Source organism: Anguilla anguilla, chromosome 5 (assembly GCF_013347855.1).
Source record: "Anguilla anguilla isolate fAngAng1 chromosome 5, fAngAng1.pri, whole genome shotgun sequence".
NCBI classification, from domain to species: domain Eukaryota; kingdom Metazoa; phylum Chordata; class Actinopteri; order Anguilliformes; family Anguillidae; genus Anguilla; species Anguilla anguilla.
The window spans coordinates 39,112,916-39,140,158 of NC_049205.1; the positions used below are offsets into that span (position 1 = coordinate 39,112,916).

Sequence of the window (27,243 nt, forward strand, 5' to 3'; positions counted from 1 at the left end):
TGGCGATATAGGATTCTCTTAATGGTGGATGTAGATACTTTGGTATTTGATGCCTCCAACTCCTTCATCAGTTCCTTTGTTGTTGTCTTGGGGTTCAGTTGAACCTTTCGGACCAAATTTTGTTCAGCCGTGGGACTTAATTTGTGCCATCTTCCTGAACGATGCAGTGTCTGTATGGTCCCAAGAGTTTTATATTTGCATACAATTATTTGTACAGGTTTTTTGAGTTTCTTGGATTTTCCGATGGTATCAAGTGCAAAAAGGCAGTGGCTCTAAAGGTAGGCCCTTTCCTACAGCCACAGGTGCCAGTTAACTCCTAATTATGACAGTTGGCCAATCTGAAGCTTCTAAAAAGTCATTACATCAATTTCTTGAATCTTCCAGACTGTTTAAAGAGTCAGTCAACTTGGTGTATGTAAACTGTTGATCCACTGGAATTCTGATATAGTGAATTAAAGTTGAAATAAATCTGTCTCAAATCGATTGTTTTAAAATGACCTCTGATTTGAACAAAGTAGATGCCCTAATTGACTTGCCAAAAGAAATGTATGGTTACATGAAATGTGCGGAGTTGTGAAAAACTAAGTTAGAATATCTTTAGTCTAGGTGTATGTAAACCTTTGGGCTCAACTGTATGTGCTGCGTATGATGTTTGAGTCTGATTGGGTCAAGCTACTCATGTCGATGTGTGTTTGGGTTTTTCAGAACTATTGACGGCCGCATCAGAACTGGTCTGCCTTTTTTTAAACAGTGTCCTGAAATTCATGGTTTAAGACCCCCTCTCGCTTTTTGTAGCCGTGTCCTCACAATGCACGGTCTTTGCACGGTTTAACTGCGTAAGACCATGCTTACATAGCCACCTTCCCAGATGTTGTGATCCTGGTGCGCTTTAACCGAAAGCCTGGAACTCCCCCCCCCACCAAAGCTTGGCCTGACGGATGAGTTACACAACCACGTAGCTGTACCCTCTGGCAGACCATGTGAGGTTCGGCAGGGCCGAAGGGGGGGGTTTGCCAGCTTGTTCATGGCCTCGTGTTCCTCAGATCTTTCGCCCACGTTCATGCTTATTAGTGTGCTTCTGTTCTGGCTCGTGGGAATTATTAAAGGAAGAGAATTTTATTTCTGGTTTCATGCATGTTTCCCTCCCAGCATGGATGCCTGCCTGCTTTAGCTTCTGTTTTCCCTGTTTTGTCTCAGTTTAGTGGTGATAGTGATAGAGCATTGTCAGCGAACCTGATTTCAAAATCTGATTTCCTTCCCCTTTTAATGATAGATTTTCCAAGAAACTGAAGTGATACTAAAGAAATTAGTTGTTGAAGAAACCTTTTAAATCACGATCACTTAAGCTAAGACATGACTTGTCTCCCGTCCTTATTGCTCTGTGTGTGTGTGTGTGTGTGTGCATGCATGCATGCCTTTGTGAGAACGAGCTTGCACGTGTATAAACGTGTGGGTGTATGTGGAGGTGAGACAAAGAGCATCAATCTCAATAAACTAAATCCCACCATGGAAACCCAGGTATAAACTCAGGGACAAAAATCAAACACAAATGTATTAATTTGCATGTTCAGCATTTGAGTGAAGGCAGTTTGTCATTGTGTGTTTGTGGCATATTTTATCAGTGTTGGGTGGAGTTATGGCCCTGTTCTACCATTAGCATGTGCAAGTGTGCGTATGGGTATGTGTAGCTGTCTTTCTGACAGTGATGAGGAAGTGAGTGGTGGATGAGTGGAGGGAAATAAAGTCATGAAAAAGACTTATTCATTTCGGAATCATACAATGAACTGAATTTCTTGAAACACCACCACATGTGCTTGAAATGGGTTGTAACAGTAGTTACAGAAACATGTCACACCACTGGCGGAAGAGCCAATCAGAAGTCTGACACATACTACCTCAAGTCTATGGCACTCTTTCGTTTCACCTCATGTGTTCTGCCCGTTCAATGAAGGGCTACCTTTGCAATTATTGGATAAACCAATGTATCTAATGCTGGATTGGTCCGAGTGGTTAGTTGAATGTATGTGGAGGAGAGGGTTGACATCTGCTAGAGGTCTATTGATAATGTGTACACGTCTCCATAAAAGATGCTTCACAGATGGGCTGTGGTGTCATGCCTTTCAGGGACATCATTGGCTCTCTGTGTTCCTCTGCTGCCCCAAATTCAGACTGTGCAAAGCAGCAAGAGGAGACGGGAAATGGGTTAGGCTTCATTTTTCTTTGTATAATTTTAAACAAAGGGTCAGGGAAACTATTCTTGATATTGCCAAGGAAGGGCAAAACATTGTTTTTCCTGGTCATATAATTGTAAATGAAAAATAATTTTTAACTACGAATCCATTTGAAGTATCTCCCTCCCATTCCTCCTACGAAGATATTATTTAATTGGGGACGGAGCGAGTTCCTGTTTCCTGCTTGGTTGCAACAAGGCATATTTATTCATTTGCCGGACCCACTGTACCTAGACACCTCAGGGCAGAGGATTACTATCACTATTCGTATTGATGGTGACAGACGGGGGAATGTGTGTTTTAAAGGAACCTCTTGTGTGTACAGTGACCTGCACACACACAAATCCTCCAATGCAAGGTCATAGTGACCTGCTGGACGCTAGGGTTTAGGCATTTTTGTTTATTTGTCGCTTTTCTTTTTGTATTCTGTATTTGGCAAGTTACCATTTCTCAGGAAACGGAGATGTTGATACTCTGTGGAACATGGTCTCTGGCTGGCTTGGATTTTGTTGTTTAAAAAATTTCAATTGAACCTGGTCTGTTTATTACAGTTGCATATGCAAGTGGTTATTGAATACCTCATTTATCAAGCTTTTTGTTTTGACTCAAAATTGTACAATGCTCCAGTATAAAATCAATCTGTGGGGTTTGTGCATATTTTTGTATTGTTATTAACAACAATAATAAAATATTGATATTACTGATTGCTTTGTCTTTAATAAAAGTGAAATAAGGACAAAAACATGAGAATGATTGTTAATCTAGTTTGTACCATAAAGTGTATATAAATGAAAGCGCATAAAAATGTGATTTTCATGGTTTCATTCTCTGTTGACTTGGTTATTCACATTTTTCTTTATCACTCATTTACCACTCGTGGTGCACTTATTTGGCCTCAAATTTTGGGATTTAGGGGATTTGAAGCTTGGGAGTTTGTCATATTAATTATTATGAATTATTATTCATTTAATCTGTTTAATTTCATCTCAAAAGTTCAGGTCTGCACTGTTGTCTTTATTCGAAAATGAGAAGTGTATTCCCTTACAACGTACTGCCCAGTTGCACTTTTCTTGTGTCCCCACGTGGTTCTAGGCAAAGTGAATAGGAGTCAAATGAAAATAAGTAGAATGTGAGCCCCCTTTTAAAAACAAATTTAAAGTAGTCATCTCTTTCTCTGACTGCCCTTTAAAGTACAGGCTACCTTTTTTCAGAAGTCACCACACCAGCAGGGAAAAAAGCCCCCTAGATTTCTTTTTGTGGGCCAGTTTGAACCATTCTGTGCCCACAACAACCAAATTTTTCTCTTGAGGCCCAAACCATGTGCAACCCTTCCATCAACCACGTCACAACAAAAAAATAATTTAAGCACACTTGCAAAGTGACACATCTGAGACATCCTTTATTCAGACATTCTTCTTTGATCTTACATTGTTAGGAATAAAGTGCATCCATGTACTTAAATTACAACAGATGAAAGTGCGTTAATAATATCTGCGACGAATGCAATAAATACTTCCCTAAACATCTTGTGTACAATACTTATATAATCCATCCATTATCTGTACCTGCTTATTTTAGTCAGGGTCGCACAATGTGGACAGGTCACCTACCGCAGGACACACACACCATTCACTCAGTCATACCTATGGTCAATTTAGAGTCTCCAGTTAGCTTACCTGCATGTCTTCAAACCGTGGAAGGAAACCCACGAACATGCAAATTCCACACAGGCCGGATTCGAACACAGGACCTTTTTGACAGTGCTACCCACTGCACCATCGTGTAATGAAATATATTAATTACATTATATATATATATATATATATATATATATATATAATGATATGCGTACATTCGTTTTGTTTTCCATATATAGGAAAATTCTAAACCAAGGCAAATATAAACTAAAATACAATGGCAACTTTTATCACTGATCTCCAAAAACGGAATTATATTGTATAGACTGAATGTTTTACAGGTGTGTGTGTGTGTGTGTGTGTGTGTGCTTGTGAGTGTGTTAGACTGAATAAACTAATTTTCAAATCAAGCTTTTGCTATGGACTGGATTACATTCAAACTTTGACTCAAAGTTTACATTCAAAGTTCCGGACTGCTAACCCGTGCTGACTGCACTGGGACTGGAAGATGTGCAGGTTCCTCAGTGATGCTGACTGGAGCCTGGGATATGCCGCAGCGGAAGAAGAACAGGGATCGCGCCCACCAGACCAGCACCAGTAACAGCAGGAGGCACGGCAGGAGGCACACCAGGGCCAGGAGATATGGGGTGGAGCCTGGGGCCCTGCTCTCCGTCCACAGCTGGTGACGGGCGAGCGTCTTCCTGTAGCCCCGCTCCACGGACACGCACTCGTAGCAGCCGCCCAGATCGGGCATCATGCGGTCGATGAGCAGCAGGCAGGAGCCCTCCGCCACCTGGCACTCCCTCGACACGTTGTTGTGGAGCCAGTGGTACTGGGCGTGGCTGGAGAACATGGGGCATCTCAGGAAGCACTGAAGCTGATTGTAACACACCGATGGGACAATCAGCGTGGGACAATCAGCGTCACTTTCCGAGGGCATTTCGGGAATATCTGAAAGAACATGGGGAGACCGGATGTTAAGAAAAAAAGGCCAATCCCAATTTATGAGGCTTGCAGCCAAGCTTTTTCATCATTAGCAACGCCGCTGGCGGTTTTCTATTGCAGAGGTTTGGTCCCACCCCTTGCGCAATCATCCATGGTGTGGCAATAAAATTGAATCTTGCAAAGTACACAGTGTTTCAGGAACTTTTGATTTCTATTTGAGTATTCATCCTCTACAAGCACCGGGCTACTTTCACAGTGTGAATCACAAATTTAAATATTTATTAACTGATGTTTTCGCAGCCTGTGACTAAAGAGATACACACAAGGTTAATCCACGTGGTTTTCAACCTTTGGCATCTTTGCTTTGCTATTTAATTCTTTCTGTTCTCACAAGTGGGGCAACACTGGTCACAAGAAAATATATATAATTAAAGCTGCAAGCGGCGTTGGGAGGGGTCCAAGCATTGGCACAATTGCGCCCCCTATGGAGCAATGTTTAAATGGTTTTGTCCTCATGATCATATACCTTCACCCAACATATTTACTGCATCGCCATGGATGTCTCCTAGCCGCTAGGCGTAAAGGCCTTTACTATGTCGTAACACTAAAGGCTGTTTTACACTTCTGCATAGTACACATAAAAATAGGTCTGTGTAGGGGTTGTGCGCAATGTGCGGCATGTGCGACGGTTGCAGACCAAGGCTACGTTGAAGACGCATACCTCTTCAAGAAATGAAAAGTGCGTTGTTAGTAACCAGTGCCCGCATACACCGTAAAGAAGATGATTGGTTGACTGCTGACATGAGGTCACTGGAAACGTTAAATATGCGACTAAAACCGCTTTTGTCAGGTGAATGTCTTAGTTGCAACAAGTTACATCTAGCTGAGCATTTTTGTGGTCATTGGTGCAGTATTTAGCAGGTTTGGAAATATGAATGAAGGTGTTGTCTTTTGAACTATAACGGTCAATAACAAAATCTAATTACGTTGCCTGCGCAACCTGTGCTGTATGCCGCACATGTATAAATGATCTGGCCCTTCGCGAGTGCCGCACACAACGGAAATCCAGACTGCGCAAAAGTATAAAACAGCATTTAGATGGTCTGGCGTGTATGTAGAGCTGCAGCGCTTCCGCGCCGCAACTAAAATAGGCCTCAGACACATATTCCAGTCCATTGCTCAGCTTAGCAGAGAATGCACATTTCAGAGCGGCTCAGAGACAGATAATAACACATAAATACACATTTCAAATACGACATTGAGAAAAAAACTAAATAAAAGACGAAATATCAACTTGCGACCTGTGTGCTGCGCGCAGAGTAGCCTACCGTATTATTTATTTAGACATTGGCAGATAAGAAAATTTTCAGTTACGCTGACCTATAAAACGCTATTCGAAAAGCAAAATCAGACATGCTATCCATCGTTAGAAAGCTTATACTCTCACCTACTGAATAAATAAATTGTCAATCAAGCCAAATTGTACTAAAAAGGGCAACAACACCGTAAGCAACAGGTGTGGTATTACGCACAGCTATTTTTGAAAGTAGCCTACCCAGGCATCACAAATGCGCGTATATTTCACAAACGGATTATCCAAGACAATATATGACCACTCAGTCTCAAAAGGGACATACCAAGGGTCACAGACTCTACCCTTCCTGAAATGGAAAAATAAACCTGCAAACGTATGAGAAGGCCTTCTTACCTTTGCCTTGTCTGCACACAGAAACATTTCCATGCACCACATCCTGAATTGGATTTCTGTTTGTTAAAAAAACACAACTGGTCAGCTTGCACTGATTAAGGTGTGTAGGAGGACTGAGGTGAGGTGGGGTGTCTGATAAAAGGTGTGGAAATCAAGGTGACACTCCTCTTGCTATGTAGGTGTGTGGAGGTGTTGGTTAAAAGGAAGTCATACGCTTGGTGGTCTAAGCTAACACCATGGTTGAGAGCTCAGCTTCTGAACTCTGTTTACTTTCACTACATACCCACAGCATCAGGCACAACTTATTTTTTAAAGAACGATTTAGTTTTGCTGCAGTTTGCCAGGATTGTTTGGGTTTTTTTCTATTTTTTACATTTTAGAAAAGTTCTGCTTGTTTTGATAGACCTTATACAGGTATGCATGGTATGTCACAATGAATGCAGATAAACTTTTAGTTGTTTAGTTATAGTTGTATTGCTTAAACGCTCATATTTCAGGGTGTACATTCAGTAGACAATAAACGTCTCATTTCAAAGACAAAGACTTTATGTTTCCGAGCCCTTCTACAATCTGGCTGCTTTATTAGGTACACCTATCTAGTATTGAGTACGACCCCAATGGAATAAACCAAAGTCACCATCATGTACGTGAAAGCAGCTTGAGATCAGCTTGTTTGCAGCTGATGTTTTGAATATTACTTTTTCTCGATCCTTTCTGGGGGCGGGGAAACAAATTGCTGTAGTGGGAAAGCTACGTAAATAAAGTTGTAAAAAAAGCTCCACACCTTCTGCCCCCCCCTGGTGAAAGGGGAAGTACCAGGACTCAATGCTGAAGGGGGGGGCAGAACGTGAAGTCGTGAAGTACCTGGACTCGGCAGTTGCTGCGCAGTGAGTGCCATTCCAGCTGCAGTAGGGGTCTCTGGCCAGGACACAATCCTCGCACTGCCCGCCGTACCTCTGGCACCCATTCAGATCCACCTCCACCACCTCACTGCTGGAACTCACATACAGTCTCTTCTGTAGGGTAATAAGAAAGATTTTAATCCATGATGGTTACCACAACAATGATGATGGTGATGGTGATGATAAGCCAGGAGCCAACCTAGTTTTTGCTCCAATTTACATCGAGATCAATTCATGTTGTTGAGAACAAATGTTTAAGCTCTTCCATATACTGTTGGTTTTAACACTGTACACAAGTTTGACTTGCCCTTTGCCCTTTGTTTTGTTTGTAAGCCACCAATGGATTAGTTTCAAGGTGTCCAGATTCAGCTTTCATGATTTCAGTTATTTCACTTCCATACAGCTCATTACCGAAAAAGGAAGCATCACTCATCTTACATTCATTGCTTCCTTATATATTTATGTCTAATAAAGACTAATATTTTGCTAGTTTCAACAATTTCAGTTAAGACTGTGTTTAAACTCAGCATACATGTGGGTTTTAGAACCCCAACTGGCCTGCTGCGTCAGTGTACCATACTCCTGTGCAGAGGAAGAGCTGTGGCTTTCTTTGGTAACCAGGGACATACTGTGAAGGGCTGCAGCAGCATGTTCTGGATGTAGTGCCTGCTCGAAAATGGATGCAGCTCAGCGATGATGAAGGGCTCTCCGGCATGCTCCAGAACCTTGTGCACACTGCCACTCTCTGTCTCAATGAACACAAGCATGCACGCACACACACATGCACACGCAAACATAAGCATGCACATTCCGACAAACATCCACACACACCACACACAGACAGCTGATGAGACAATTGTGACACTTGAGTCTATAGTTACATGGAAATAGTGTGCAAAATAGGAAACTATTTTGCTGCAAGAGGAACTTCCTACATCCTCACTGAGAAAGTCAGCGGTCACAATGATGAGGAAAAATATGTATAAACACTTGTGCTGTATACAAAGGAAGCTTTTGCAATTACTGCATGTAAGCCTGTGTCAGGATTCATATCTGACAAATTTAGACCTGAGTCAAATACATATTTGTTTTGGATTCAAATACTTTTCTGTGCTCTATTGAGCTTGCCTGGTGTAATTGAGCCTGCCAATATGACCTGGAGGCAGGGTTTCAACTTTTTGAGAGTATTTCCTTGGTTCCAATACACCAGACAAGACCAGTAAAGCGTAGAAAAGTATTTGAATCCAAAACAAATATGCATGTTGACCCAGGTCTGGACAAATTGTACTTTTATGACAACGTTTGAAATTGTTTAAACTCAAAAAGAGTTAGACTATAGATTGGGTATGTCATAAGTCTGTAGTCATGCAACTGACAGAAGTATTCTTCCTCATTTACTGCAGTTTGCACTTCATTGCCTTTAATTGGGATGCCATCCCGCCAAGTTACACCTTGACGGGGGCATGCCCCATACCTATACAGCACCGAGAGTTTGGCACTTTTCAGGGTTCCCCAAAGAAATAACCACAACAGCCACAGACACTCAGCCCTTAAAAACATTAAATTCTGTACATTCTCACCCCATTTCAACAGACAGAATTCATAAACAACTTCACATGTCCACACAATAAAGCCACAAACTAAGGGGATTTTGCGTTTTCTCCTTCTTCTCTCTTCTTCTTCTTCTTCTTCTCATTCTTATTTTTCCTGCCGCCTATCCCACTAACAACATGTCTCCCCATTGGACATTTTCCCGACACCAGCCAAATCTTCACCTACACGACCCAATCAAAAACTCGCATACACACGCAAAATACCAATGCCTTTTTACTTTGAAACATTTCCAGTTTAAACAGCTAATCTGCCTGTGGCCTAGTGGGCAAGGTTACAGTCTTGGGAACATAGGGTCCTAGGTTCAAGCTCAGCTAGGAACACGTTTCTTTAACCTGCTTTTACCCTCACTAATAAATGTCTACTACTTCTCAATTATTGCTTTTGCACCATATCTACCCGCCGTTCACCGAACGTATACTGCATTATGACGTATCGTCTGCACGTTCAGTTATTAACCGGCTACGATATTGTAAAGCCATATGGATTCAACGAGAGCTCTTCTGTGCTTGCTGGCCTATGTTCTTCTTTAAAACCACGGACAGGTTTGCTAATGGTAGTTCACACATTGCATAGCTATGTCACGGTGCTGCACTAACAAAGTCACAGACTGGTTAACCTCCGGTTGAACAATTGAATCCCGCCTTGCCCTCAGGCAGATAATTTCCTCTTTTACACTAACGTTTTCTTACGCTTATATTTGCTTTACCAAAACTCACTCACGGCCACCCATATGCATTTCATGACGGCAAATGTATTCCTTTTATTAAAAAGTTACACCAGTTCACCACTGTGCCATTTCTACTAACTATATTTCTTCATTTACATTACATTACATTTATTTGGCAGACGCTTTTATCCAAAGCGACGTACAAAAAGTGCATTTCATGGTCATAGACAACTGCTAAACACAGGTTCAGTAAGGTACAATACTTATTTTGTACAGCTATTTCTAGCCAAGAACACAGTTCACACAGTGAACACTATTCTGACCTAACCTCTGCAAAGCCAACTAGGCAGAAGAATAAGCTACAGTATTAGGACAAATACAAATAACCAAAAAGTGCTGGGATGGGACAACATGTAACAAGTGTCATGAAAAGGGGGGGGGGGGGTTTAAAAGAGGGAAATATACAGCGTGGTGGTGGTTAGTCTAGGTATAGTCTGAAGAGATGAGTCTTCAGGCCACGGCGGAAGATGGGTAGTGAGGGGGAGGTTCAGAGAGGGACGGGGAGTTCATTCCACCACTGGGGGAGCTAGGGTGGAGAAGCTCTGTGAGCTCTTCACTTGGCTACCGTACAAAACCTTCTTATCAGCAAACGCCACGTTTCTACATTCATGTTTCCTCGCTCTGTTCTCTATCTAGCCACATACAAACAATTACTACGTATGTACGTTCTCCAACTCCCCATTAAAACATTACATTTAAAATCATGACTCACTCATAATTATAACTACTACTACTGAACATGAGAAAAGCACATCAGTGCAATAAATTTCACACGTTACTTAACCCTCCACTTTAACGACTAATGCTTTATACAGACTGTTATATATACCGTTCGATAAGGAAACTAAGCGCTCATGGTCACTTCATTTACTTCGCACTATAGTCTGTGATCTTGTCAACCTTCACCTACATGCCCCTTCTGCTAAAAACATAATGTTCCAACTATGCAATTTCATAATTTCTCCCAATTTCTCTCACATTGTTGTTATTTTCTCATATGCAAAGCCTGCTGGGACATAGCCTATGCGTCTGCTCCTATTCTCTACTATCAAGTTTTCCAGTTCTAGCTTAGCAAAACAGCGAAGAGGATTCCTACCTGCAGATAAGCCTATCAAAATAACTTATGAACCTTACAAACACTAAAAGTGCATCTCCACGAAATAACAGACAACGGAGCAGGACAGAAGGGTACACAAGTTGCGACCTAGGGAGCCCTAATTCTACCGGCTTGCTGATTCTTTTGTCAATCAACTCTCGTTGGATGGCCGTCAAATCCGTGAGTACATACACTGGCCATATTTCACCTGCGTTTCTGATACCTTTACACTTACACCACGGCACCCTTTGTCACAGCCACTGTTTTACATATATAGCAAACCGAAACTGCTAAACGGTACACGCTCATCAGGCTGTACAAATTCACACAAGGATAGCCATAATCCACAACCGTTTCTTACAGGGTCACTTCACATTTCTCACTCTCATAAGAAAACGCTTTGCAAAAAGAAATGATATCTCATAAAAAACACGTTTTCAACGTACAAAAATGCCAAGTTACTCACACATACAAGACATACACCGTCTATAACTCATTCATTCAGACTGCCAAAATCCAGGCCTGCCATTAAAAGTATTGATATCAAAATGACGCCAAGTTACGGTACTACAAACAATATAGGCTCTTGCCTCACCAAAATTAAATAAGATGTATTCCAAAGCAATGCTACCCAATATTTCCTCAATTCTTTCAAGTCACTTGGCCCTGTGTTTAGTAATCTTACCATTTTACAATGTCATGCAAACTTTGTGTCAGGGTGTCAAATATTTCCAATTTCCTCATGGAACACATTGAAATTCATGTAGAAAACTGCTGGTGAGTAACTACAGGAAGCATATTTCTCCAGAAAACATGTTTATACTTGCTTCTGAACTGAATTTGAGTAAATGTACAAGTGATTGTATATTTGCTACGTACAATAAATACTGTATGTAAAATACATATTGTACATACATACATAGAGAACTTCTTTATCCCCATGGGGACATTTCCCTCGCAGCATGTTACATTCACATTTACGAACAGACATTTATACCAAGAAACATACAATCATTCACACAACAGAAAGGCTGGGCACCGAAATACATACATACCAATACAAATTGGACATATAGACATCTATTCAATCAATCTTGACTGTGAGAAAGCCATCCACACGTTTGGCACCTCAAAGTGCTGCTGTTGCTTATGCTAATTAAACCACAGCTTGTCTTCAGCTTGTTGGTAAAGCACTCAAGAATACAGCGTGTGTGAAAGATGTGGGGAAGCATGTACAATTATAATTTTCTGTTTGTTTCAATTCAGTAGTTACCCAAGTCATTTAAGATGCTATCTGGTGAGGGTGACAAATAACTCCCAAAATTGCACCTGAATCTCAAGTAGACCACAGGACTGCAGTACTGTCGTAGCCTTTTAAATGTATGATTTGCCTTCGACTTGGGTGAAAAAAAGGAGGCTTTTTCAAGATTTCATTATTTCATTATTTTCAAGAACGTTATGGAAAAATGGCTGCAATAGACAAAGACACCGACTGAGATACTAACCCAGAGAGAGAAAGAGTACGTTGTAATATATCCGGCCATGACCACCGCCTTGCACTCTGTCCACTCGGATATGCCGGTAGTCATAGTGACTGACCATGAGGGGGCCACCGCCTTTCACAGGCAACACCGAATTCTTCACGTTTGGGTTGTCCTTTATTTTCCTCAAGACATCAGACCCCAGTTTTGTACTGTCCTCAACACACTGGTGAAGTTACACAGAGAGACATGTCACATGCTCAAACAGTCAATCCAGGAAACCTTTTTCACACACATTTTCACCTGAAAACCATCAGGACCATTTGTTCCATTCAATGTCAATTTAAGACCAGGCAGTATTTCATACTAAATACATAATCTGTGGATGAGACCTCCATCACATACATATGAACAACATGTAAACACCCAGTCTTGAGAGCAGTATCATAACTGCAGTAAAAAATAAAAAAAAGACTCAAAAGCATGTTCATACCTCCCCTTTGACGTCAGAAGATTTGAAGACGTTATCAATGTCGGCCATTGTATATACACACACTGCTGTCATATCCCTGCAGACACACACAAATACACGTGTAAGTGTACATTTGGCGGGGACACAAGACTGGGATGTGCATTGTGAGGGCATGGTCTTCCTGATGATCTACCAGCAAAATATCAGAAGAATACACTGGCGCACAAGCACACACCGGTCAGCTGCTCCCTCTTCACAATGCTTGTCACAGTGAGGGATGAGGAGCGACCTTGCACAGAAACCCATCTGTGTCTGAATATCAGTTGCGTAAACAGACATTTTGTTTACTGGTAATATAAAGACCTGTTTCATAAAGAGGAATTTGAATGTTTTACATGTTCTTACCCCCAAACTTTTAAAGCTACCAAACCATTATAACTATGCTTAATTCATTCACCTGTCCTTCCTTGTGTTGTCATCTAGCTACATTTCCAGTTTCACCTATTAAATACCCACTGACAACTGTGGTTTTATTTCCTGCTTTTATAAGTCATAGTGATCGTTGCAATTGCTGACCTCTGGTATATATTTACACCAAGTATTATTTTTACATTTCCTAAGAACAGAAAGAAAACAACTGAAGGGCAGGTGTAGTGATCTCATACCAGCTGTTCTTAAAGAGTCCATACACCCTCCTCTCCTCCCAATTGGCCTCCTGCGAGACAGTCACATCCACTAGCTGGTCGAAGAAAAGCATCCTGTCATGGATTCCACATAACAGCCGGGCGCTCAACTGGGAAGTCCAGGCCTTCTGCAGGAACATCTTTGACTCGCCCAAGTCCGCCTAGCAACGAAGGAAACAGAAAGTCAGTCCACACCGTTTGGCACAGTCCAGTCGTAGAAGTCTGAAGTTCAGGACTAAAATGAACAAATACATTTTATTTGACCCACTTGTAATTAAAATACAGACAAATGCTCAAATATGGTAATATTGAACATTTAATCAAATTCCAAAACAACTGTATGATGACTGTATGTATTGTATGTATTGCGTTGTAGTGCAGTGCATGAAATCGGTCAGTGTTGTGCATGAACGCGCTAAAAGAGCGGTGTTCATCGAACGTGGTCATATTTCTGGTGAACGTGAACTGAACGTATCTTTTGCAACTAGTGAAGGTGAGCGTCGTTAACTCTAGCGAGAGGTACTGCTTACCATAGACATATATACATTTGTTCATAAAAGTGTTTCAAATATTCATATGAACTGGCTTCAGCAGCACTTGTAGCTGCGTTGCTAAAATTAGAGCCGGTTTCACTAGCCATGCTGGCATGCCGGTTGCCGTAAATCCTCGTTGGGTGCCGTAAGCAGCATAGACATAACATTTCTCATAGAAAACGTAGTTTGTCCACCTTCCACTTCACAGCAGTGGTGATAAAACTAACAAGAAGTAAGTGCTAGTGTGTTGTTAGCCTTTACGGATCCCCGTATGAGGTTTATATGATATAGCTAGCATAAGCACTAACCTATAAAATTTGCTTTTCAACGGTAGCTGGTTAGTCGAACGATACGGTCAACGGCAGCGAAAATTTCTGTTGCACCGTCAATAAACGGCAGAAGTCCCACAGGATGGATCATAGCACATCTTTCATCTAGCGACTGTAATGAAGCCATGGGTGGAGCCTGTACCAGCTCACTTGGAAGCATATGAATATTTTTTTTATGTTTTTGAACTAAATAAAATTTCCATTGCATCTACAGTATACCTTTACTGCACCTCTTTTTCACTTTCTGCATAATATGACATATTGTTTAAGTGGTAAAACATATACTCACATTGTTTTTTTTTTTGGCTTTTAAAAGTAATCTTGATTCTATAGTAGGCTAGTATACAGTAATTCATTTAGTTTGGGAAGTGGGCAGTGGCAATGATTGGGGGCTTGGGGTGGATGGGCAGGAGGAGGTTCTACTGAAAAAGAATAGAATAGAATTTAAAAAACGGAAGAAATGAACGTGAACTAGTTCATTTTTGGGACTGTGAACTTAGTTCAAAATTCAAAATTGTGAACTATGAACGTGAACTAGTTCATTTTAATCTGTGTGAACTGAACTTTGAGCTTGCTCTTGTGAAGTGTGAACTTGCACAACACTGAAATTGGCGTCATATTACTGGCCAGTGTGAACATCAACAGGACGTACATATAATATCACTCAGATGATATGACCTAATTATGGGTACACAGCCATGGGCACCCAATTGGTAAAAAAAGAAATAAGAAAAATATGACCCAGTATTGGACCACAAATGGGTCCCAACCTACAGTTTGGGAACAGCTGGTCTGGGGAATTCCAGGCAGTGACATTCACAGTCTTGGGGACAATTTGACTCCCTTGCCCTTCATTTCCACAGCAGTTGAGTTAGCAGAAGCCCAGACTGAGAGTGGGCTCAGACTGGTATAAGAAACATGAGGTTGGTGAGGTGAGAGGGGCGTTTACCTTGCAGACCTGGGTGACCCACGTGGTCCAGGAGCTAGCTTCCAAACTCTTCTGCATCAGGAAAGTGTAGACCCTGTCCTGCAGCTGATCCTCTCTGGGCCCACTGAACGCCATGCTCACATACCTCTGTTCTGAATGACACGGCCCAGGGAAGACAAATCACCCTACAGCAGTCTCAGATGACGTACCAATAAGTTTAAAACTTAGCAAAAATGATATGGTCTCAAAGTGCTTTCAGTGATGCTGGAAGCTCATCTTAACCACCACCCATGTGCAGCACCCACCGAGCATACGGCCATAAAGCAAAACAACTTAAAAAACCAGTTATTTAGATGTAGCACTGTTTTTGCTCCTGCGTGGAGCACATAGTTCAGGCACTTTGAAGAAATGTCCATAGACTACAGGTGTACATTACCAACAGGAATGGGTTTAAAGTCTCAGCTTGAAGTTTGTGTGGTGAATCATTGTCCATCATTCAAGTACTATTTAGTAGGGTGCTGGATTGTCACATGGAGTAGCCTATTCTTTTGCTGCTTCCAATGATAGTGGAAGCAATGATACAATGATAGTGATTATATTTGTTTCCTATTTAGTCTCTGTTTTAAGGTGTAGCGGCAGTCGTAGTGGCGGCTTCTGTCCAACAGAAATACTTACGCTAAAGCAAGGGAATCTAACTGCCAAAGGCCTACGAGGAAGGTCAATTGCACCGCACCCTTACAAACTTATGCGATTGCTAATACTCAGTGTTCTCTCCCCATTCATGTCCCACCCTCATTGGCCCCCGCTGCACTGCTAACCTTCTCAACCCTCTGCAGTCTCCCCTGTGTCATGATCACACGGAACAGCCAGTCCGCTGCCCAGAGGGTAGACTTCATCTCAGCCTATTCCTCTCTCCTCTTTCTTCCCTTCCTTGCCCTTCCCCCCGGACAACGCTGCAATCCCTGCAGCCTCCTCCTACAGCCCCTCTACTCAACCCACTGGCTAAGGTGGTAGAATTGTTTTATTGGTTACCCCTACTGGAAATGTTCTGTCTTTCTTCTCTTTCATCTTTCATCTATTTTTTTTCATTAGAATATGAAGCAATAACTCACTTATCACACAAAATTGTTCACTGTGATCTTGTATTGTCTACCAGGGCCTCCAGGAATTTTTTTTATGAGCTCAATACCCTGCTCACCTCTTTCACTAAAGAAGACACCCCAATGATCTGGTGGGATTTGCACCTTGAAATGGCCCAGTCTGCTACCTTCTTTCCACTGCTCCACTCAATTGGACCTCTCTGTTCTGCACTCACCATCTACACACAAAGCTGGCAACCTTCTGGACCTGCCCGTCATGAGAAACTGTTCCTCCAGCAATCTCACATTGACCACTCTCCATCAGTCTGACTGCCACTCAGTATCTTTCTCCCTCCCTCTCTTCTCAAAACCACCCAGCTCTACTGCCGCTGTCTTCTGTTATATCCAAAACCACTCAAATATTTCTCTCATCTCTAGTCTCTACTGATGCTGTATCACACTCTCACTTTCTTCTCTCTCTCTTCAGACTTTGGCTCCTTATCCTCTCTTGTTTCCAGACCTATCTGACCATCCTCCCCAGTACATGGCTGTCTCATGCCCTTCAAGTGGAGGACCAAACTACAAACAACAGAAAGGAAACTGCACACATCCAGGGCCACTGCTGCCCTGTCCAGGAACTACTCCCTGCCGAATGCATTTCTGTTAGCGGTGACCTCTGTTAAAGGAAAATTTTATCAAATAAAATTTCCAAACTTCTTTTCTAACTCTCGCAAGAAGCAAACACCCCCCCCCCCCCCCCCCCCCATTGTCAACCTCCACATTCCCTCACTGCGGAAGACTTTGTCTTCTGCTTTGAGGAGAGAGTCTGTGACATCCACCAGCCCCTCAAGATGGCTAAATCTCCCTGCCCCCTCATTATATTCTAAAGCCGTTCCCTTTTCCTCTCCCACCCTTTTCCACTCATCTCTCCTCCAGTCCATCACGCATGACATCCTTCTGTTTACTTCCTCTCAGGATAACCCACCCTGTCTATAGGCTGTTTCGCCTCATTCATCAAGCAAGCTCCGGTCACGTCCTTGCAGAAGAAACTGACTCATGATTCCAAAGACAAAATCTCCTGTTCAGCTCCCTACACTTTTATCTTTTTGGTTCTCACAACTACTTATTTTTAAACCAGGAAAAGACATAGGCAACTATACATTGCAGAGTAAAAGCAATTCCTTTTACCATTCTTGTCGATATCTGGCCAGATATCGGCCTTTGGCCCAATCCTGCGCAGTGCCACCAAATTGTCCTTCACGTCTGTATTCACAGCAGCGTACACATAACCCTCTGACAGACAAAGAAACAGACACTGGTTACAACACAAGCCATGCTCACACATAGACTGGTGGTAGATCTTTGTCATTCAGTTCCAAATGGTGAAATCAAGAGTCTCCATCCATTTAAATGAGCTGTGAAAGAGCAGGTTGACACTCTTTCCTTAAGTAACTGACTCACCAAGATAGAGGGAGGGTGCCCGCTCAGTCGCATTTAACGGGGCGATTCCTCGAGCTCTAATGCCCCCAGAGCAATGCATCTCAAGCCTCTCTGTAGACTGAGTTGAAAATAACAATATTAGCGAAAGATCGGGCACGGTTTCTATGAGCACAGCAGCAAACGTCAAAATTCACCAGAGCCAAAGAATGAAAAATGAATATGGTGTAACTGACCATGAAGCAACACTTCGGCTCTTTTCCATTGGATCCACACACAAACAGCAATTTGGCATTGGCACTGTGTAGCGTGGTAATATCATACTCATAGTTGGACTGAAATCATATGAAACAAACAATTAACCAACCATGGATCTTGTAACGATACCCACTCTGGTGTTTACCCAATTTTCCAGAGTATTTATTTTTCAAACACTTACAGGGGTTGTTGGCTTTGAATTACTTGTTTTCCTTTCCAACACAGGAAATGTAACCTGCAGTACAATATGGCAAGAGAAAAAATTGTTATAATAAAATAAATAAAATAAAATAATTTCGGAATCACCTTCATTTTCTTAATTCAAACAATTGATCTAAGTGTGTTGCTATGGAGAATGGACCTCAGAGTGAACAAAAAACTCAGCACTCAGAATCGTCAATGAACCTGCATGTGTCTTAGTGCACACAGAACTTATGCCAGGCTGGGGGAATATGAAATGCACAGGTCACGTGTCCAAGGTTGAATCAAAGCAATATAAAAAGCCTACCTCCTTAGATGAATCAGGTCTGTTGAAGTCAATGTACCAAAGTCTGCCATGGCCCCCAACAAAGATACTGTTGTTATGAGGACCCAGAAGAAGTTCTATACGTCTGTTATTACCAGACAAAGGGTACCTCTTGATGGGGACATCTAGGGACAGAGCAGAGCATGTTAAAATGGTAAGATTCATTATTCATTTATATTTATTTTGACGCGTAAGTGAATTTGAGTACTAATCTCCTGTTTTCAGCCTATAGCCAAATATAGCCACAACATTTCAGCCCTACGTGATATCGCATATTTTTACAGAAGCCGGAGTTGAGTAAAAAAAAAAAAAATGTTACCACTGATAACTTGCTGCAAGAAGCTAATAAATACAACGGCCACTAGCTTCCAAAACTCTAATTCAGCAGAGAGCATTGAGGCTGCAAGGGTAGTTTTTTCATAAGTAAACTACTCTGAAAATGTAGTTGGACAAACTACCAATTACTTCACACTGAAAGACAGCCAACTACAGCTGAACTACAGCCAAGCTACCATAAAGAGAAATGTAGCTTGCTGAAATACAATCAATCAAAAATGGTAGTTTAAACTACTTCGTACAAAAAATATCAAGAAATGATTGTGTTTCCCCAGACATCATGTGCATGTGAGCAATGTCTTCTTTTTTGCCGGAAGAACCATAGCGCAGTGGGGAGAACCAGTAATGTATGACAATCGGCAGTTGACTGTTGGCAGCTATAGTGGGAGTGGAGTGGTTCTTGTATATCTCGATGGAGTGGAGTGCTTCTCAACAACCATTAATAGAAGGAAAATGAGATAGAGTGCTTTATGTTATGCTTATTTTGTTTGGATCTGGCAAGGGTCAGCGGTACCTCAGGCAAAGCATGATAAGTATTATTATAACTTCCAAATAGTTTTTGGTTTGTTTTGCAATAAAGTGAAAGTGTGTCACTCAGATCGCAGTGAGGAAAGAAAAAGTGGATTAAGTTGCTGCTATATAACGAAACAAATGCACACAACGTTTTTCTTTGTAACAGGTTTACTAGGAAGAAACAGAACGTCTTTCCTCTGTTTTAACAGGAATTGAGTAACTGTTCTGCTGGCCACTCTGCTGACAATGCGAGCTGAGCCAGAACCCTCTAACCTTTCCCCTTCTTCTTCATAGGTGTTCCTATGAAGATTCCAGGGGTGACATGTGGTGAAGAACTGAGTTGGAGATGCTTTAACTAATTATTGTGTGAGTTTAACTGAAACGTTTAGGTCTCTCTGCAGATATCAGGACCAAGAAGATGGATTTTAAAAAATCCTTTGAAATATGTTGTGTTTGACCGTTTCAAATTCTGTTTTTGACTAATATTATGTGGTTTTAACCTCTTTATTTTAATACAGACCATGCTGAAGAAGAACGCCTTTATCACCACATAGTGACAGTGAATCTGATGATGACCGTGACTACAATCATTTTTGGGTTGTACAGATACAGGGAATTGACGGACCTGAGCTTGTTGGCACACTAGTACTGTTTAGAGCAGGAGTACAACCAGGCATTGCGAGCAAATAGTCTGCCTTTCTTGATTTAAAACATGTCTGCAGTTCCAAATAAGCCAGCTAAAATTCACCCAGTTCTGCTGCTGACATGGGGAATTGTCATACTATCCTTTTCAGGAGGTCTCAGCTGACTAGCCTCGACTGTAGGCCTCGATGGCATTAACGATACCCAAGACAGAGGTGGACTGCATGACAATAATCAAAGAGATAAACTGAATTATCAATTGAATCATTTTCACTAAGATAACTAAGAAATACGCAGAGGAATTAAGCATTTCTGACTGTTGGGTTTCTGTTCTGCAACCACACAGAGTGGCAGGGGGAGTGGAAATTATGCCCATCTCACAAGACTGGTGTTCCTATGTCACTTATACAACAAGTGTTGAACTTTGCCCGGACACAAACCCAGACATTAAGCTAGTAATCTGTGAACTGCTAGTTGAACCTCATGGGTGTGAAACAATTACAGTTATTCTGTTGTCCCAGAGAACAATACTAACATGCAATGTTATAGTTACATTCCTAACAATGGAGATGAGATTAATAACTTTGCAGAAAGAGGTAGTGAGAATTCATCAAACTCCTTTTCTGATGTGGGATTTGTTCAGGTGGTTGGAAAATGGCCTGGGAGGGATCAGCACTGTTATTGTGCATGGACTCTTGACAATGTGTTTCATACTTACACAGGAACGGCCAGAAACACCACAATGGTTCCTAGAAGATGATGATAGAGATCTAAACCACAGATCGCAGAAGATGGTTGACGACTGAGTGTGTGTTGTGACTCACTCCAATGACGGGTAAGATCTCCAAAGAGAGACAACCTAAGGCAGGGGTGGTCGCTGAGTAATTGGGATGGCAGGTATGCCATCCCGCCAAGTTACGCCTTGGCGGGGGCATACCCCATACCCGTACAGCACAGAGTTTGGCACTTTTCAGGGTCCCCACAGAAATAACCACAACAGACACAGACACTCAGCCCTTAAAAACATTAAATTCTGTACATTCTCACCCCATTTCAACAGACAGAATTCACAAACAACTTCACATGTCCACACAATAAAGCCCCAAACTAAGGGGATTTTGCATTTTCTCCTTCTTCTTCTCCTTCTTCTTCTTCTTATTTTTCCTGCCGCCTATCCCACTAACAACGTCTCCCCACTGGACATTGTATCGACACCAGCCAAATCTTCACCTACACAACCCAATCAAAAACTTGCATACACACGCAAAATACCCATACCTTTTTACTCTGAAACATTTCCAGTTTAACCAGCTAGTGTGCCTGTGGCCTAGTGGGCAAGATTACAATCTTGGAAATATGGGGTCCTAGGTTCAAGCCCAGCTAGGAACATGATTCTTTAACCTGCTTTTACCCTCACTAATAATTGTCTACTACTTCTCAATTGCACCATATCTACCCACGGTTCACCGAATGTATACACTGCATTATGACATATCATCTGCACGTTCAGTTATTAACCAGCTACGATATTGTAAAGCCATATGGATTCAACGAGAGCTCTTCTGTGCTTGCTGGCCTATGTTCTTCTTTAAAACCACGGACAGGTTTGCTAATGATATTTCACACATTGCATAGCTATGTCATGGTGCTGCACTAACAAAGTCACAGACTGGTAAATCTCTGGTTGAATGATTGAATCCCGCCTCGCCCTCAGGCAGATAATTTCCTCTTTTAAACGTTTTCTTACGCTTTATTATATTTATTATTTATTTATATTTGCTTTACCAAAACTCACTCACAGCCACCCATATGCATTTCATGATGGCAAATGTATTCCTTTTATTTAAAAAAAGTTACACCAGTTCACCACTGTGCCATTTCTACTAACTATATTTCTTCACTTGGCTTGGCTACCGTACAAAACCTTCTTATCAGCAAACGCCACGTTTCTACATTCATGTTACCTCGCCCTGTTCTCTATCTAGCCACATACAAACATTTACTACGTATGTACGTTCTGCAACTCCCCATTAAAACATTACATTTAAAATCATGGCTCACTCAATTATAACTACTAGTACTGAACATGAGATAAGCACAGGAGTTCAATAAATTTCACACATTACTTACCCCTCCACTTTAATGACTACTGCTTTATACAGACTGTTATATATATCGTTCGATAAGGAAACTAAGCTCACTCATGGTCACTTCATCTACTTCGCACTATAGTCTGTGATCATGTCAACCTTCACCTACATGCCCATTCTGCTAAAAACATATTGTTTCAACTATGCGATTTCATAATTTCTCCTAATTTCTCTCACACTGTTGTTATTTTCTCATATGCAAAGCCTGCTGGGACATATGCGTCTGTTCCTATTCTCCACTATCAAGTTTTCCAGTTCTAGCTTAGCAAAACAGCGAAGAGGATTCCTACCTGCAGATAAGCCTATCAAAATGCCTTATAAACCTTACAAACACTAAAAGTGCATCTCCACGAAATAACAGACAATGGAGCAGGACAGAAGGGTACACAAGTTGCGCCGTAGGGAGCTCTAATTCTACGGGCTTGCTGATTCTTTTGTCAATCAAGGCTCGTTGAATGGCCGTCAAATCCGTGAGTACATACACTGGCCATATTTCACCTGCGTTTCTGATGCGTTTACACTTGTGTTACATATATAGCAAACCGAAACTGCTAAACGGTACACGCTCATCAGACTGTACAAATTCACACAAGGATAGCCAAAATCCACAACCGTTTCTTACACGGTCACTTCGCATTTCTCACTCTCATAATAAAACGCTTTGCAAAAAGAAATGATATCTAATAAAAAACACGTTTTCAACGTACAAAAATGCCAAGTTACTCACACATACAAGACATACACCGTCTATAACTCATTCATTCAGCCTGCCAAAATCCATGCCTGCCATTAAAAGTATTGATATCAAAATGACGCCAAGTTACGGTACTACAAACAATATAGGCTATCTTGCCTCACTGTACTACCCAATATTTCCTCAATTCTTTCAAGTCACTTGGCCCTGTGTTTTGTAATCTTACCATTTTACAATGTCATGCATTTGTGTCAGATCAAAGTGTCAAAAAAATTTGGAATTGCCTCATGGAACACATTGAAATTCATGTAGAAAACTGCTGGTGAGTCACTACAGGAAGCATATTTCTCCATATTTCTATACTTGCTTCTGAACTGAATTTGAGTAAATGTACTTGTGTAGTAGTGATTGTATATTTGCCACGTACAATAAATACTGTATGTAAAATACATATTGTACATCCATACATAGAGAACTTCTTTATCCCCATGGGGACATTTCCCTCGCAGCATGTTACATTCACATTTATGAACAGACATACCAAGAAACATACAATCATTCACACAACAGAAAGGCTGGGCAGCGAAATACATACATACCAATACAAATTGGACATATAGATGCCTATTCAATCAATCTTGACTGTGAGAAAGCCATCCACACATACGTTTGGCCTCCCCATGTACTGCATGCTTATACACACAGGGCCAAGTGACTTGAAAAAATTGAGGAAATATTGGGTAGCATTGCTTTGAAATACATCTTATTTAATTTCGGTGAGGCAAGATAGCCTATATTGTTTGTAGTACCGTAACTTGGCGTCATTTTGATATCAATACTTTTAATGGCAGGCCTGGATTTTGGCAGTCTGAATGAATGAGTTAGACGGTGTATGTCTTGTATGTGTGAGTAACTGGCATTTTTGTACGTCGAAAAAGTGTTTATGAGATATATAATGTACGTTTCAAGGCTTGTCGCTTGAATAAGTACTGAATGGGAGAGTTTTCTTTATTATAACAAGACATAGCTCAGGAGGTAAGAGCGGTTGTCTGGCAGTCGGAGGGTTGCTGGTTCAATTGCTGCCCTGGGCATGTCGAAGGGTCCCTGAGCAAGATGCCTAATCCCTAACTGCTCTGGTGAATGAGAGGCATCAATTGTAAAGCGCTATATAAATGCAGACCATTTACCATTTACCATTTACCAAGATGTATGTACCCCCCTAAATTCCTAAGACTTGCAGCAAGGCCTCTCAGGCTTCAGGCACTGAACCTCCCAAAGACAACACGAAGTCAGGAATATTGTGTGTGTGTGTGTTTTCTTTCGCTCTGTCTCTTATACATTTCTAGGAAGCCAAACTGGTCAGCTAGACCTTTCTGTTATCCTCTCCCTTACCATCCTATCAGGAAGGAACCGGCTATGACTCCATGCTACCCGGGACTCTGAAAGCAACTGACTGGTAACCATTGAATCATTATTTTAAAAGCTAAGAGATCACTGAGTGTTCATTCAGTATTCATGCTGCATGATTACACATAACTAATCATTTACTTTGTTAGATCTTACTATATGCTTATGTATTAACTATGTTCCAATCAAATACAGCAAATATATTTTAACAAAATATTCACAGATGAGTCGGTAGTGTTTCCAGAAGATTATGTGCCCCTATATCTTGACCTGAATTTTAGTGACTTTAACTAGTAGTTGATCTTACTATCAAAAACAAGGGAAATTGTGGATTAATTTAACAGACTTTTTTAAACAGTCTTTTCTTTTGTGGATAATTACAAAAATGACAAATTTAGGGTGTATATCTATATGCTTAGTGCCTTATCGTAGTTCCCCGGCTTCCTAACATTTGGTCCAGGCATGCTGCAAAATATGTAACCTCCTATGTTGAATTTGTTTACTTAGAGAACAATTTTTCTTCTTTATTTCTTTGCGAAAACTGTAAGCTTCTCTGTCTGTCTAGGAGGTATAAAACTTGCGGAGCAAACTGCCGATTTTCAGAGAACTGCACAGAACTCAACCTCGATTGAAGACTGTGTGGAACTGAATTACTCAAAAACCACAAAAAGGCAAAAAATGTCTGCCTGCATTTAATGCACCACCAAAATCAGTTGGGTCATTATAAAAAATGTATCCACATTGAAGGCATTATTGCACATTTTATCAGAAGAAAAACTCACTGTGAAATGTTTTAGATGTTAATAGGTTAATAGGTTATATTCATAAGTTCGTATAAAAACGTTCCAGCTGTCAGTGTTGTAAGGGATTTGGAATTTTACAGCCATTTCAGCAGAAAAATGGGATCAAAAAATAGCAAGAATGGAACCGTACAGACCCACGGCACAACTCACTTCCACAGACACATTTTAGCTGGCACCACCTGCGCATGCATCCCACTAAACGAAGCACCACCTGCGCATGTGTCCCACAAAACGTCCCTCAAAGGTCATCCGTGAGTGAGTGAGTGACCACAATTTGCCATGCATAGCCCACAGCGCAGGTAAAATAACGGGCCCTCGCTATATTATTCAAAATAACCATAAAGCGTACTTAGGAACTGGGGAGGCTAGGAGGGGCCAGGTGGCGAAGCCTAGGAAGTAACGGGAAACAGCCTCTACCGCGCATGCTTGAGGGCAAAAGCGCTTGCTGCCCATTGATTTCAATGTAGAAATCCAAGGTGATTTAATAACCAAAGAAAAACTCACCGGTCTGTTTTTTGTGATCATACGTGCAGCAGTTTGTGAAACAATGGTTGTTTTGGTCTTGGGCAAATATTTATTAAAATGTGCATATTTTATTATATAATGCATATTTTTCTATCTGCTTTTCATTTTAATATTGAAATGCTGAAAGAAATAACCATTATTTTTTGGCACATTAGGCATGAAAAACAAACTGTCAAAATATGGTTTCCGAAAGATCACCAAAAAAGGTTTGACCTCCCAACTTATAATATAGTAGCTTACAGGAGCTTTCTCAGAGTTTCTGTGTTTAAGCAAGAAAAAAAACTTAAAGGCGGCTTGTACGAAACATATCTGGGCTAATCAAAAACAAACACCAAAACTATATGTTAAAATATAATTATATGTTTTAAAAAAAGAAGATGCAGACAGTTTAGGGGACAGTGGGGCGAAACCTAACACGGGGTAAAATGTAACACTTTTCATGTAGATGCACTGAGCTTAAACAACGTATTTCAGGTTAAATCTCTAAGGGTTAAACCAATGAATTGTATAAGAACTTATACAGTTCAGTGGGTTAAACAAGCAAAACTACCATAATTGTCTCCAACTAACGGCGGGAGAGTTCAGTAAATATTTAAGGAAATAAGTCTGCTGTGTATTTCGGTTTTCCGTTCAATTTTAATTGCAAAAAAAGGCTAGCGACTCTGGCTTCATATTAGGCTAATGGTTGTCATTTAACATTAGCTACTCCGTTATAAAATGTGAAGTAGACTGTCTACGCACGAATTCAAGGCAATTTCTAGAACTATCCTAGAACACATTGTCTTACGGCGGTTATCGTGTCGTAATTTAATTTCATGTTAATAGAAATGCCACGTAGCCTACATAATATAATTCACACGTAATGTTATTTCCTATCAGTTTTCGTAATGAAATATCAGCAACATTTATACATAACAAAAAAGAACAGCAAAAAAAGAAGTTACTACAAAAAGTTGTATTTCTAGGCTACATGGTATTACCTTTCTCATCAAGCAAGACTCTCGGATTGTTTGAGCTGGCCAGGCAAAATGAAAAAATGTTTAAGAATAAAAGGCACGGCGAAACAAACATGCTGAATTGAAATTATTCCACCAAATGACCAATAACGTCTTACGGACGCTCTTCTATCTGCTGAGTAGCTACGGAAGAAATATTCATTGCTGTTCCGACGACAACCTCTAGCCTATTGATGATTGCAAATGACGAGAAAGAACTTGGTCAAAGGAGTTTTGTTTCCAAGATTTTGCGGTTAATTTTTGAGGGAATCAGTTACTTTTTCAGTGCATTATTACCCCGTATAACTGTCTAAAACTGGTTTTACAATAGTTTAATGTAAATATGTATGTAGCTATATACAAGTGAACTTCAGCCTATTCTCGATGAATGGGATGGCATATATTTATTTATTTGTTTGTTTGTTTACTTTTTTATTCAGTCAGTCTTTTGTGGGTCATGAGAGGAAGGGGGACTTTTTTATTTGTGCGCTGTAATTAGAAAAATCAAGAGTCACTTGTAAGATGCCATTGAAGTACTTGGTCTTGGTGCCGCCTCCCAAACTAACCAGAGATTTTGTTACAATAGAATAGG

At 41.0% G+C, this 27,243-nt stretch overlaps 1 protein-coding gene across 2 annotated transcripts; it reads right to left on the reverse strand.

The window, feature by feature from the left end:
• Positions 1 to 4,131: 4,131 nt before the first annotated feature.
• LOC118227729 (semaphorin-7A-like) lies at positions 4,132 to 26,853 on the reverse strand. 2 transcript variants are annotated; one of them, XM_035418546.1, is made up of 14 exons: positions 26,637 to 26,852; positions 18,569 to 18,711; positions 18,242 to 18,295; positions 18,039 to 18,137; positions 17,827 to 17,923; positions 17,554 to 17,658; positions 15,308 to 15,438; positions 13,479 to 13,657; positions 12,835 to 12,910; positions 12,366 to 12,567; positions 8,053 to 8,168; positions 7,386 to 7,537; positions 6,522 to 6,577; positions 4,132 to 4,819 (listed from the first exon to the last, which is right to left on the reverse strand). In XM_035418546.1, exons 1-14 carry the CDS (start codon positions 26,725 to 26,727, stop codon positions 4,329 to 4,331), a joined length of 1,992 nt encoding a protein of 663 aa, XP_035274437.1. In that variant the 5' UTR covers positions 26,728 to 26,852; the 3' UTR covers positions 4,132 to 4,328. The 2 variants fall into 2 exon arrangements, with proteins under 2 accessions (XP_035274437.1, XP_035274438.1); XM_035418547.1 differs by lacking the exon at positions 17,554 to 17,658 and having other exon boundaries at positions 26,637 to 26,853.
• Between the last annotated feature and the right edge of the window lie 390 nt (positions 26,854 to 27,243).